The sequence below is a fragment of the Cucurbita maxima genome, unplaced genomic scaffold (genome assembly GCF_002738345.1).
Source record: "Cucurbita maxima cultivar Rimu unplaced genomic scaffold, Cmax_1.0 Cma_Scf00010, whole genome shotgun sequence".
NCBI classification, from domain to species: Eukaryota; Viridiplantae; Streptophyta; class Magnoliopsida; order Cucurbitales; family Cucurbitaceae; genus Cucurbita; species Cucurbita maxima.
This window is the reverse complement of record NW_019272026.1, coordinates 990,771-1,005,395: the sequence shown is the minus strand read 5'-3', so window position 1 is coordinate 1,005,395 and position 14,625 is coordinate 990,771. Positions and strand designations below refer to the sequence as shown.

Sequence of the window (14,625 nt, the reverse complement as noted above, 5' to 3'; positions counted from 1 at the left end):
GTGTATTTCTTGAGGTAACAACACTGATTCTTTTCACTGTGGTGGGAACCATTCTTGCACATGAAGGATTCAAACCTCTTGTACCCTTTTCTCGATGCTTGTTTCAGTCCATACAAACTCTTATTGAGCTTACACATCATGTGTTCTTTGCCTGGAGCTGCAAACCTTCTAGTTGTTGCATGTAGATCTCCTCATCTAATCTCCATGTAAGAACGTTGTTTTTAAATCCATTTGCTCAAGGTACAAATTCTCTAATGCAACAATACTCAACAAAATTCGGATAGTAGTTAATTTCAGAAGAAAAAATCTCAGCATAATCAATGTCTTTCCTTTATGAATATTTTTTAACTACTAATCGAGCCTTGAACCTCCTTTTGCCATCTAGTTTAGCCTTGATTTTGAATATCAATTTATTCAACAGAGCTCTCTTTCAGGTAGGTAGCTCAGTCAGCACCCACGTAATATTCTTTTCAAGTGAGCTTATTTCATCATCTATGGCTTGCTCCCACTTGGTTGAATCTTTCACCTTTAAGGCTTCGTCAAAGAACTTTGGTTCTACTTCGTCAGTCGGTAACATATGAGGTAATGAAAATGAATATTTATTTGGTGTTCTGATATTTCTAGACGATCTCCTTAACACTTGCTCAAGTGTAATTTGAGTCACGTCTAGTCTTCAGCAATAGTCTCAGGAGTTTCTTAAGCTTCTAGTGTAACATCATCGGGTGACTTTTCTTGCAACTCAAGTTGAACTCTCACTTGCTTTGTAGTTTCAGAGTTCATTTTCTCTTTGTTCATGTACATGACATTTTCATCAAATGTCACATCCCAATGTCTTAGGATCTTCCTATTCTTATCTTCCCAAAACTTATCCTTGAACATATAAGAGTCATAGCCTATGAAGTAGCACTTCACAACATTAGCACCAAGCTTGTCTCTCTTCTCTAGATCAATGTGAACATACGCAGTACAACCAAAAGTTTTCAAGTGAGAGTACTTGAGTTTTTTTTCTGTTCATACTTCTTCTGGTAATTTGAACTCCAAGGGTACTGACGGCCCTCTATTGATTAAATAGGTTGTTGTGTTCACACCATCATCCAAGAATGTCTTTGGTAGTCCATAATGAATTATCATGTTTCTTGCCCGCTCATTCAATGTTATGTTCATCCTTTCTCCAACTCCGTTTTGTCTTGTCTTACCGAGAACTGTCCTCGTTAATCTAATTCCCTCAATTGCACAAAATGTTTTAAACTATGACTTGTCGTACTCTCCTCCATTGTCAGACCATAGGCATTTGATCTTCAAGCCAGTATGATTTTCAACTTCAGTTTTCCACTTCTTGAAGGTGGCATACACATCTGACTTGTGTTTCAAGAAATAAACTCATACCTTCCAGTTGAAATCATCGATGAATGTGACATAGAACTTTGATCCACCAAGTGATGAAACTCGAGATGATCCCCAAAAGTCTGTATGGACTATTTCCAATTGCATTTTCTTTGGTTCTCTGACAGCCTTTGTGAAGCTAACTTCTTTTTGTTTGTCCATAACGCAGCTCTTACAAAGACTCATATCAATAGTTTTTAGGTCTTCTAAAACTCCTTTTGCAGCTAGTATCTTTCTTCCTTTGACACTCATATCTCCAAGTCTATTGTGTCATAGACTTGGATTGGAAGCACTCTCAGCAATAGCAGCCATGTTTATACGCCTTGCAGTGGTGTATGAGGTTCAAAATTTTGTGTCACGTGCTACCACCATGGCACTCTTCACAATCTTCCACGAACTCTTTCCAACCTGTGATGCATAACGTGTGATATCCAACTGACCAATAGAGATTAGGTTCTTCTTAAGACCAAGAATATATCTGACATCATTTAATGTTCACTGATTCCCTACTGAAGTTTGTATGCAGACATCTCCCTTCCCTTTATTCTCCAAGGTTTTGTTGTCGATAAGACACACCTTCCCAAAATTTCCTTATTTTAAATTTTGAAACAACTTCTTACTTGGAGATTAATGAAATGATGCACCTGAATCCAAAATCTAAGATTCAATCAGGTTATTCACACTGAAGATTAGAGCATTTTCAATATCTTGAGTTGAACATATAGAATCATTCTCATCTTCAAATTTGTGATTATGCTTCTTCTTCAATTTTGTACAATCTGTTTGAAAGTACCTTTTTTCTTCACAATTCTAACACTTTACATTGGGATTGTTTTGAGATTTTTCCGGTTCTTTGATTTTGATCGCACATGTTTGTTTGGGCTCTTTGATTTACTTTTTCCTCTTCCATCAACACTTAGAACATTGGCTGATAAATCTCCAATTTCCCATTTGCGAATACTTTCACTAGAAACTACATCTCGAATTTCATCAAACTTCAGTTTATTAGATCCTCGTGAACTGCTGATCGCGGCAACAACAGTATCCCAAGACTCGGGTAAAGGTGACATTAAAATCAATTATTTAATTTCATCTTCAAAAATAATTTCCACCGAGCTCAATTGACTTACAATCATGTTGAACTCATTTATATGTTTTCAACACATCCACCTTCAGACATTTGTAGATTGAATAGTCTCTGCATCAAATACACTTTTTTCACAGCCGACGATTTTTCATACATATTCGCCTTCAATAGGTTCAACGTCGTCTTCTCCTTGATGATGTTGAACGCCATGTTTCTGAACAGCATCAACCGAATGAACCCTAAGGTTTGACAACCCATTAGCTTCCACTACTCTGTGGTCATGGTATCTAGCTTCACCCCCAACAGGGGTTCATGAAAATTTTTCTAATACAGATAATCTTCAGTATGCATCTTTCAAAAACCAAAATCGAATCCATTAAACTTCTCAATTCCAATCTTTGAACTTTCCATCTTCACAGATCGTAGTAAATCTCTCCTAGCTCTGATACAAGTAATTAGGATCACACAACAACACACACATGCAATCAAGATGAACACAACGAACAAGAGAGAAGAAACAAGAAATATTGGATAAATGATTTATACTGATGACTGTTGGTTTTCACAGAATTTCGGTGAGAGGAAATTGAGAAAATGCGTAACAAAAAGGAGAGAGAAAAATAACTCTGACTGCGTTCAGGTTGTTTTATTTTGTGAATAAATCTTCCTATTTAAAGTAAAAAGGAATTCTAAAATTGGCTGGAGAGTGGCCAACTAAATCTGTGCCACTTCCTTCTAAAACTCGGGTGATCCATTCGACGTGATTTGTCAAATGGTCAAACTCACGATTTTCTGAAATCGTGTGAATAAGAAAAACGGTAAAACAGGTTTTATCTAACAATCTCCTCCTAAAACCTGTAGTATATCTACCTTACTATTTGAACTCCGATCTTTGAGCGTAGTTCTTCAAATTTCACCCGCGCCAGGGACTTGGTGAAGATGTCTCCAAGTTGTTCCTCTGTTCGGATGTAATCAATTTTGATGAGCCCTCGATCTGCACATTCTCGAATGTAGTGGAATCTGATTTCTATGTGCTTGCTTCGTTCATGCAAAACTGGATTTTTGATCAGGGAGATCGTAGCTTTGTTGTCTACGTATAGCATTGGTGGATCACTTTCTCTCCCGATGAGTTCTTCCATTAGTCGCGCAAGCCAGATCCCTTGTGTTGCTGCCATCGAAGCGGCGATGTATTCTGCTTCACATGAAGACAAAGCAACTACCTTCTGTTTTGTTGATTGCCAGCAGATTGCGCCGCCTGAGAGAAAGTAGATCATTCCGCTAGTGCTCTTACGATCATCAACGTCACCGGCCATGTCACTATCACTGTAGCCAACTAGCTTGAGTTTCTCCTTTCCGCTCCCTGCGCAGTATCTTATACCCCAGCCTCTGGTTCCGGCTACATAGCGCAGGATGCGCTTGACAGCCGCTAAATGCTCCTCCCTAGGTGCTTCCATAAACCGGCTCACATATCCAACAGAATAAGCAAGATCAGGACGAGAGTTTACCAGATAGCGTAGACTCCCGACAATGCTGCGGTAATTGGTGGAGTCGACTGTCGTCGTAGTGCCAGCCTTCCTTAGTTGGAGTCGGGCCTCCATTGGCGTCCTTGTAGGATTACTGTCCACAAGTCCAGTTGTGTCCAGCAGCTTCTTTGCGTATGCACTTTGGCAGATGGAGATGCCGGTAGAATTCTGTTGCACTTCGATGCCGAGATAGTAGCTGAGCACGCCGAGATCGCTCATCTCGAAGTTTTTCGACATCTCCTTCTTGAACCTTCCGAGGACTTCCATGTCACCTCCAGTGATTATGAGGTCGTCGACGTACACTCCCACGATTAGTCGCTTCTTGTCATGGCCGTGCGTGTACATGCCATGCTCAGAGGCGCAACGTTTGAATTTCAGTGACAGTAAGGTACTGTCGAGCTTCGCGTTCCAGGCTCGTGGAGCTTGTCGAAGCCCGTAGAGTGCCTTGTGCAGGCGCAATACTTTATTGGGGTTGTTGTTATCCAGGAAGCCAGGTGGCTGTCGGACATAAACAGTCTCCTTCAGCTCTCCGTTAAGGAAAGCAGACTTTACGTCCATATGGTGAACCTCCCAAGAGTAATGTGCTGCAATTGCAAGTAAGAAACGAACGGATTCTAACCTTGCCACTGGCGCAAATACCTCTTCGAAGTCCACTCCTTGCTTCTGGACGTAGCCCTTCGCTACCAGACGGGCCTTGTGTTTCACAACCTCTCCTTTTTCGTTGCGCTTCAGTTTGAAGACCCATTTGAGCCCTATGGCTTGGTGTCCCGGCGGCATATCCTCCAGACTCCACGTCTGATTTTCGGTGATGGATGTCATCTCCTCCTGCATTGCCTTCAGCCAGCACGGGTTCTTTTCTGCTTCGGCGAAGGTGTTCGGTTCATCTGCACTGATGGCATGTAGTTCGGCCACTTCTTCGAGCTCGCGCACTGCCAGTCCAGGTGGTTCACCTCCTCCTACTAGGTCGTCCATCCTCCGGTACCTGGCCTCCAGATCAGTATCGTGATCAGCATCCAGCGTCGAATCCGCAGTCCGTGGTGTTGCGAATTCCACTGGTTCAGGGGTTGCACCTGCTGGCGGCGGTGACGGCTGCTGATGCTGGGCTCCTCCTTCTTCCGGCTCAGTGACGAGGTACTCCACCGTGAATTGATTTGGATTATGGTCTGCCTCGATCACGTCATTCCACTGCCAGAAGGTGCTTTCATCGAAGACGACGTCGCGAGACACGTGAGCTCGCCCCCCTACAGGATCATATAGTCTGTACGCCTTGCTCCCGGGTTCATAGCCGATAAAAACGACCTTCAGCCCCCTAGGATCGAGCTTGGCGAGGTGGGGACGTGTTACCTTCATGTAAGCAACGCAGCCGAACACGCGAAAATGATGTACCGCTGGTTTTTTGTTGTACCAGGCCTCATATGGTGTCTTCCCGTCAAGGCTTCGGGTTGGTGACCGATTGAGGAGATATACGGCCGTCATTACTGCCTCTCCCCAGAATCTCCCAGGCATCCCGGCCGTCACCAACAATGACCTTGCTGTCCCGACGATGGTCTGATTCCGGCGCTCCACCACTCCGTTCTGTTGGGGGGAGTAGGGCGCCGTTAGGTGCCGTTGTATGCCGATTTCGTCACAATACTTACCGAAACTTGTCGAGGTGAATTCTCCGCCTCGGTCTGTGCGCAGCACTCGCATCTTCTTCTCACATTCGGCCTCCGCTCGCGCTTTAATGCACTTAACCGCCTCTGCCGCCTCACTTTTCGCTTGCAGCAGGGTCAGCCACATGAAGCGGCTTTTGTCATCGACTAATAGGAGGAAGAAACTCTTACCGCCTGGAGTCGCCGGCTTGATGGGCCCGCAGATATCGCCGTGTACAAGCTCCAACGGCTCATCGGCTCGATAGGATGTTCGAGACGGAAAGGGTGTGCGCCTCTGTTTGCCGATGAGGCACCCGTCGCACAGCTTGTTCACACCTTTGATTGCTGGCAAACCGTGCACTAACTCCTCCTTCTGTAGTTTTTCTAGAGCAGGAAAGTTTAAATGCCCGTACCTTGCGTGCCACCTCCAAGATACCTCTTCGATCTTGGCCGAGAGACTGACAGGTTGCTCTATCTCTAACTCCAGGATGTAAAGACGGTTTGTCGTGCGCCTTGCCTGTGTGAGCAGCCGTCGTTGATTATCGCAAATTTTGAGTAGTCCGCGCTCGATGGAGATGAAACAGCCTGTCTCATCGAGTTGACCCAGGCTCACAAGGTTAGCCTTGAGCCTCGGGATGAAGTAGACGTCGGTCAGCTTGCGATGCTCGCCTCCCTTGCTGGCGAATAGGATGGTGCCGCGTCCTTCGATCTCTACGATGGATCCGTCGCCGAATTTCACCGTCCCGCGGATCCCCGAGTCGAGTTCGGAGAATGCAGATCTAGCCCCGGTCATATGGTTTGTTGCCCCTGTGTCTAGGATCCATCGCCGGTCCTTGTGTTGCTCGTCCCGCTCGCTGATCTGAGCGAACACTCGCTCCTCCTCCAGTTGAATTGGCTCCCTAGCTGGTGCCACCTTTGCTACGCCCAGCTGAAGCTCTTTCTCGAGTTCAACATCGTTGTTGATTACCTCCATTTCCGTGGATTTGGAATCGAGAGTGGGGACACATGCACTTACCATGAAGAGAGCTGGCTCGTCCTCCTCGGATTGAGCCACATGGGCCTTTTCGGCCTTCTCCTTGTTCCTAAGCTTGCTCCAGCAGTTCCTGCTTAGGTGTCCTCTCTTCCCACAGTTCGAGCAGATTGGCCTGCCATTGGTCGACTCCTTCTTTTGATTCCCATCTTTCCCGCGCATGCGCCCGTGGGAGATCCATGGCTTCTTACCGTCTTTGCGGCTGGAGGAGGACCCGTTGCTCTGGCCGGTGTTGTCACGGAGCTTTAGACGTGCAAACCATTCCTCCTCTGTGAGGAGTAGACGACCCCCCTTGTCGACAGCTGAAATGGTATTTTTCTTCCGCTGCTCGACGTTACGCAGTCTTCCGGTCACCTCTTCTACCGTTAGGTCGTTCACGTCAAGCAATGTCTCGATTGAAATCGCAACTTGCTCGAGGTGATCAGGGACAACCTGCAGCATCTTCTTCACGATTTCTGTTTCGCTGATGCTGCCACCGAGTGTGGTGATGTTGTTGGCGAGCCCCGTGATCCGCATTGAAAAATCATCGACGGATTCACCGTCCTTAAAGTGGATCTCCGAGAGCTCCTTCCGCAACTGCTCGATGTTGGATTCCCGCACTCGCTGTACACCGACCCGACGGGATTTGATTCCCTCCCAGGCCGATTGCGCGGTGCGCTTGGTGGAGAGAGATGCCAGCATCTCTGGGGGCACAGATCGTAATATGGCGGCAAACGCCAACCGATCCTCACGGTACTCAATCGTTTCTCCTTCCTCTGGCTCAACAGCATGCCATAACCCTTGCGCCTGTAGGTTGACGCGGGCAGTCGTTGTCTCCCTGATCACTCGCTCAACGATAACTTGACGCCCGTCATCACGGCGTCGGCCTCTTCGTGGCGGCGGTGATGGAGATGTCGGCACACGGCGAGGACGTGGAGGAGAGAGTGAGCCGGCCCGAGATGGGCCCCACGATGTGTGTGTTTTTACACTTTGCATTTTCTTCTACTCGAACCTGAGACCTGTGGGATATTTGGTCAAAGCTCTAACCACTTGAGCTATTCAACTTGTTTGTTGATAGGTTGGCTCCTCTGCAATGATATACACCGATCTTCAACTTGGCTTTGATACCACTTGTTGGTTTTCACAGAATTTCGGTGAGAGGAAATTGAGAAAATGCGTAACAAAAAGGAGAGAGAAAATGTTGGTTTTCACAGAATTTCGGTGAGAGGAAATTGAGAAAATGCGTAACAAAAAGGAGAGAGAAAAATAACTCTGACTGCGTTCAGGTTGTTTTATTTTGTGAATAAATCTTCCTATTTAAAGTAAAAAGGAATTCTAAAATTGGCTGGAGAGTGGCCAACTAAATCTGTGCCACTTCCTTCTAAAACTCGGGTGATCCATTCGACGTGATTTGTCAAATGGTCAAACTCACGATTTTCTGAAATCGTGTGAATAAGAAAAACGGTAAAACAGGTTTTATCTAACAATGACTACCATTATGTACACCAAGAGAGAATACAGAGAATGAAGAAAATACGTTTTAAAAAGCACTGACTAACGGATATATGTATATGGTTTAATTTACTATATATAGCTTTAACAGATATAGTCACTAACGATATATAAATAGTCAACAAACTCTATCCCAACAGAACAAAACCATACACGACGCCGAAAAGTCGTCTCGTGCATGAGAGAATCAAAAGGAAAATAGTGTTAAATCTTCCAAAACCATTTCTAAATCAAGAAAAGAAGTCAACAAAACACACACACACACTCTCTTTCTCCTGGGCTAAGATATTTGTGAGTACAAATTATGAGTACCAAACATTTACAAATTTCATATTACCAAAATCCAGTTAAAACTCAAAAGCAAAAGGACAACTCCTTTGACCAAGTTCATGACTGAACTCTTATATCCAAATTGCTTCTCTGCTCAGGAATCTTAGCACCAGAGCTTTTTCCAGTCTCCTTCTCCTCATTTACTCTCTCCTTCACCTTGCTACCACTATTCCGACCGCTGACTTTCCCGTTGACTTTCGGAGTCATCGTAAGATTAGTCGACACTGCCCTGATACTACCGAGGCTATGTCGTTTCTCTCGAGCACATACTTTTCCCTTCTCTACATTTGAGTTAACTGCATCACCACAGCTCCTTCTCCGAGTAAAATTTGGCGACTTGGGTCGAGTCAATGGCAGCTGCAATGACCAACATGGATGAGCCAAAGGTTACGAAAAAAGTCGAGCTCTGAAACTCTCACCTTCTTGAGTTCAGCTTTGGGTGGAGGTTCCTCATAGTAGAAAGTAGGCACTGGATTTGCTTTGATGATTAAGCTCTTCCTTAGTTGCTTGATGGCTGCTTCCTGTTCTTCCTATCAACAATAAAAAGTTCTAACAGTTTCTCACGAGTTGAATCGAAATGAAAACGAATGTTCGAGAATAATGTTTCGTTCTAATCAATATTAATAGTTCACATGTTCGACTTCGTGCAACTTAGATACCTTCGTTCTAGCTTCATATTGGCTTTTCTCTGCCTGCAAAGCTTTGTGTTTCTCTTCCAACTTTTGGTAAAACTGAAAAATAAAGAATTAAGATCATCAGCTAACGAGTGATTTAACGGTGTGTAGAACGTCGAGAACGTTTGTAATAAGAAGTGTCAGTTGAGTTACCTCCTTCCTTCTCTCGGCACGACTAGCTGATCGAAATGTCGGAGCAACACAAACCGTTACCTTAGATTTCACAGAAGTAGCAGTACTAAACTTGGCTAAGGATCATTCAAGTAAAAAATGGATTGTGAACAATTTACCATGCGAAAGAAATCAATTACTGAATGTAAAAAGTATTTCGATGTCGAGATTAGGATACGAGGAAGTGATAGACCAATTATCTTCTTCGTCGTGATATTTCTTATCGAGCTGCATATGCTTCCTTAACGAAGGAGGTGAATTTGGCTGTAAACAAGAAGAAAATTTCAACCATTAATCATGACCGTCAATGTAACAATCCAAGCCCATCGCTAGCAAATATTATCCTATTTAGGTTTTCCTTCTAGCTTCCCCTCAAGGTTTTAAAACGTGTGTGCTAGGAAAAGGTTTCTACATCCTTATAAGGAATGTTTCGTTTCTCTCTCCAACCGAGGTAGGATCTCGCAATCCACCCACCTTGGAGGCTCAGCGTTCTCGTTAGCACACCGTCCAGTGCCTGACTTTAAACCATCTGTAACAGCCCAAGCCCACCACTAACCTCTTGGGGCTTTCCTTTTTGGGTTTCCCTTCAAAGTTTTAAAACGCGTCTACTAGGGAGAGGTTTTCACACCCTTACAAGAAAAGTTTCGTTTCTCTCTCCAACCGATGTGGGATCTCACAATCCACCCCCCTAGGGGCCCAACGTCCCACACCATCCGGTGCCTAGTTCTGATACCATTTATAAAAGCCCAAGCCCACCACTAGCAAATATTGTCCTCTTTGGGCTTTCCCTCAAGGTTTTAAAACGCGTCTACCATATACATGTTTCCACACCCTTACAAGGAATGCTTCATTCCTCTCTTCAACCGGGATCTGACAGCCAAACTGTTTCATTCTAGCCTCACTCTAAAAAATACTACTTAAGAAGTTCCGTTATAAATCGAGTGAGTTAGCCGACATGGCGTAGAACTCAAAGACATTTTCGGAGAGCCAGGGCACTCGAACGAGACGTGGTACAAGAAAAGGGCCAGGTCCATCAAATGGTACAACAACCAAAGTATTAAGAGAATATAATACAGAATTAGTAAAGCAACCAAAAAAACAAACAATGTCATAATAGACTTCAAACCAGATATAGGCAGGCAATTACGAACATTAGCTACCTGAGAGTTCTTCTTAGCACAAGGAGATTGCATATTTGGTGAACTGTTGACACCAATATGTGTGCACAGACCGCGCTTTTCGGTTTCCAATGAAAATGGCTGAGGAACAGTGCATTGCCCCCTCATATTTCCTGGAGATTTCGATCCAATTGGGCTCGATTTCTTGTACTCGTCGACTCGAGGCTTCTCGTATTTCTCCTCCGCATCAACATTCGTGCTTTTAGTACTCAACACCTCTTGCTTCTCTTGATATTTTTCAATGATCAAGTTTTCTTCAGTACATTCCTTCACTTCATAGTCCTTGGCCTCAATGTTTCTTCCTGCAACTCTTGGATCAACATGAACTATGTCATGAGCAACCCCGTTCGCCTTTTGTTCGACTTGTACACCACTTGGCTCCCTCCCCATGATGCTGCTGCATAAGGCGATCGGTTAACATGATTCGAGCCATGAACAAGGGTCAAAACTAAACTTAAGATCCAAGATATAATATGACAAAAACAAAAGGTCCACTTTGGGCTTTCTCTCTTGGGCGCTCTCAAACTTCTTAAAACACGTCTGCTAAGAGAGGTTTATACACCCTTATAAAAAATGTTTCGTTCTACTCCCCAGAATGAAATATTATTCATTATCCACCATTAACATTCAAAAGGGAAGAGAATCCAATCCAAGTAGAGACCAATTTTACAGTCACATTATCACAAGAAGTTCAAATTCTCCAAAAGAAAAGTAGAGAAAAACATTAAAAAATGACCAAAGTTTCAGTCCAAAAAGATCTAAATTACCTCAGAGAACCAAAAATTTGAGCAGAGACAAGAGAAAGAGTAAAACCCCACCAAGAAAAAGTAGACAAAAATCAAATAGAACCCAAGAACAACTCCATAGATGACCAAAATTTCAAACAGAAGCAAAAGAGACTGAAAACCCACCAAGAAAACAGAGATGAACATGAAATAGGACGACAATTTAGATCAAAAACTCAGACTCACCAAACAAAACCAGAGAGAGCAACAATTAGAACATAAACAGCAGAGAGAGTAGAAACCCACCAAGAAAATAGAGACAAACATGAGTTAAATTAGAACAGAAATGAGAATAGATCGAAACCCACCAAGAAAACAGAGGCAAACATCAAACAGAGTGGGCGAAAAAGCTCAAAATCAAAAGAAGAAGTGATTAGAGAGAGAACCCATCATTCAAAAGAGCTCAAAAACCAAAAGTAAAGAAACAAACACACATTTTAGGAATGGAAAATCACAGACCTGAAGTATTAGAATGAGAGATAATGTAGAAGATTGAGTAGCGATTATAGCTCGATCTAACAAGATCTTTAACCTCACCCCCCACCCCCCGCCCCCCTCCCCCTCTCTCTCTCTTCTCTCAAGGAATCTCCCTTTTCTCCTCTTCCCTTCCTCCTCTTCCCTTCCTCCCTCCACTCTCAATAACAAGACAAACCAAAGGAAAAAAAAAAGAAATGTTCTGCTTTTTTTTCTTTTTTTCTTTTCAATTCCTAGTCAAAATTGTAAATGACGTTCTCCCAAAACTGGTATCGAACCGTGGGCGGTGGCTTCCATGTATATAACCTTCGAATCTATAGCTCGATTACAAATATAAATATTTTTTTTACCATTAAGTAAGATAGGATTGAATTGTAACCGTGGATTGGTCGATCAAAATATTAATTTTTTATGTTTTTATTTTTATTTATTATTTTTTTTTCTTTTTTGGGTTCAGAAGATAAGTAACGGCGGGGCGTTAAGTTGAACGGCAGAAAATTTGAAACGGGGTGGAGGCAAGAGAAGAACGGAGTCTGTTGGGACGTGGGGCCCACCTGCAAATGTCAAATTGGCCACGAATCAGATTTGTTTGGAGAACCCTCTATTTTGATTCGACATACAATAATATTTTTTATTTTAATTTTTTTTTTCTTTTTTTCAAATTTAATAAGGTAGAAAATTAAATCAATTTTTAAAATGGTAATTTTGAGTTATTTTCGAATTAAATTCTTTTGGCTGAATTTTACAAAAATAAATAATAATAAATAACGATTTTGGATGATTTCTGTATGTTTTAGGCTTAATATTTTAATTTGTTACGATAACCCTCCAATCAAATATTTTTTTATACAGTCTTATTATAGTGATTGACTAAGAGCTCAAACGGTGGTGTGATAGAGAAGTTTAGTTACTTAACTCTAAAACCACTAGTTAAAACTCTGTCCAAACCTCAACTTTTAAGGTTATGACTCGGGGTCTCATCTAACTTCTATTAAAGTTGTCTATGACCCCACTAACGAAGTGACAAGGTTAACTTGACAATCTTTGTCATTCTTCTTGATATGATAGATGATGTATCGTGTTCTTCGGTTACATCATGACACTGATCTCTCTCAACCCATGACATAGCCTAATAGACAACATTCGTATGCTATAATTACTCTTGTTCCTAATATAGGAGTGGCAATCATTCCATCCTTCATCAGTTGAAATTTTAAAATCAAATGTGTTCTTGAACTTATAACTTGAATAAACAAAGTGAGCTAATAATGGGTCAACTCCGACTCGCTCACCAATTAGGACTAGCACGAGTCTTAGGCAAAAAATTAGGGTCATTGTTGATTAGATCTTGTGACAATTCTTGTTCTTGTGTCCCTTGACAAAGACATGAGTGTGGGCAGGGCAAAGAAGCTGACCTAACCTCTGCCCATATTATTCAGATCCGACATTTTAATTTCTAATTATTTTTATTTTTTTCTTTTTGTGTATATTCAAGAAATTTAATATAAAGAGGACAAACAAAAAAGCATCCAAGGAATTATTATTTATTATCATTATTATTATTATTATTTGATAGAATGACCCAAGAATTACCTAACGGATGTGAATGCCATAAACCTCTATGAAGGTTGAGTTTCTCATGGGCCCCACTTGCTATATTGATACATGCTCCAAGTTGGGGTTCTGTCTGTGATATTCCACAAACGGCTCTAAAATTAAGTCTCTATAAGTAAAATATGTAAGCTTGCTAAATTTGGTGTTACTTGAACGTCAAACAGATAGACGATTCAGGTTGGTTTATAATTCCTTGTTAATTTCCACGTTGGGGAGGGCGCTGTGTTGATTGTCCACCACTCGAGGCCTATGTGAGCTACTCTGTGGTACATAAGTGTTTCATGATGTGGGCGAGAATGGTAAGATGAGTGTCATGGGTATTTTCCTTTTGTATCAAGTGTCATGGATGAGTTAACAGTGCATCGCGTTGCATTGGAGGTTGCAGTATAGGGTAGACTTCTGCCCAATGTAATTTCCTTTTGATGAATGTACTCGAAGAGCTACGAATGTGGCTGATATCACAAGGCTGAAGATAGTATCACGAAGCATTAATGAAACTAAATAGTGTTTTATTCCGATACTTGATACTTAAATGATAAATATTATATGTTTAGCTTACGGAAAAAATTTAAATAAATTTACGAAAATTAAAAAAAAAAAAAAGTTAATAAAGACTACACAAAATGAGTAAGTAATTAATATTCTATTTTGATTTAGTTAGAAATTTATTTGGAGTTGCCTTGCAGTTATTTACTTTCTTTTTTTGATCCTACAAAATTTATTTATTTCATTAACTACCATTTATTATTGTGAAGTAATTTCCCTTAATTTATTACGACATGTCGTTACAATTTAAGTTCAAATTTTTATTTTTTTAAATTAAGTAATAATCTTTCTTATGAAATAAAATGATAAAATAAAACAAATTTAATTAATTAAAAAAAGAAAAAAAAAATCAATTTTAATCTTAATTTTATAAAGGGTAATAAAGTAATTTTGAAAAGAAATAAATCCATAGTAATTAATTTGAAAGCTGAAAAAGTGTGACAGTGAGCTTAATAAATGCTCTTTTTTTTTTATTTAAATTCGAAGACTAGTGGTCGGAGATTCTTCTTAAATTCTCCATTTCTACACTCTTTCCCATTTTACCCCTTTGGCTTTTTCTCATTTTATTTTACTTTTTCTTTTCCATTTTCCATAAGTTTCTTGAACAAAAATCACAACAATATCAATAGAAGATAAAAAAAAAAAAAAAAAAAAAAAAAAAAAAAAAAAAAAAAAAAAAAAAAAAAAAAAAAAAAAAAAAAAAAAAAA

At 41.3% G+C, this 14,625-nt stretch overlaps 1 protein-coding gene across 4 annotated transcripts; it reads right to left on the bottom strand.

The window, feature by feature from the left end:
- Window positions 1-8,254: 8,254 nt before the first annotated feature.
- On the bottom strand, window positions 8,255-11,849 carry LOC111485482 (protein WVD2-like 2). 4 transcript variants are annotated; one of them, XM_023132397.1, is made up of 8 exons: window positions 11,741-11,849; window positions 10,481-10,896; window positions 9,499-9,584; window positions 9,303-9,387; window positions 9,135-9,206; window positions 8,895-9,005; window positions 8,596-8,832; window positions 8,255-8,565 (listed from the first exon to the last, which is right to left on the bottom strand). In XM_023132397.1, exons 2-8 carry the CDS (start codon window positions 10,886-10,888, stop codon window positions 8,533-8,535), a joined length of 1,032 nt encoding a protein of 343 aa, XP_022988165.1. In that variant the 5' UTR covers window positions 10,889-10,896; window positions 11,741-11,849; the 3' UTR covers window positions 8,255-8,532. The 4 variants fall into 4 exon arrangements, with proteins under 4 accessions (XP_022988165.1, XP_022988162.1, XP_022988164.1 ...); XM_023132394.1 differs by having other exon boundaries at window positions 8,255-8,832; XM_023132396.1 differs by having other exon boundaries at window positions 8,255-8,832; window positions 10,481-10,892; window positions 11,743-11,847.
- Window positions 11,850-14,625: the final 2,776 nt, after the last annotated feature.

Coding starts and splice junctions, on each gene's coding strand:
- LOC111485482 (XM_023132394.1), bottom strand. CDS start 10,888: ATGGGGAGGGAGCCAAGTGGTGTACAAGTCGAACAAAAGGCGAACGGG. Junction 9,585..10,480: donor GTGCTAAGAAGAACTCTCAG/GTAGCTAATGTT, acceptor TCTTGTTTACAG/CCAAATTCACCTCCTTCGTT. Junction 9,207..9,302: donor GTGCCGAGAGAAGGAAGGAG/GTAACTCAACTG, acceptor TTTATTTTTCAG/TTTTACCAAAAGTTGGAAGA.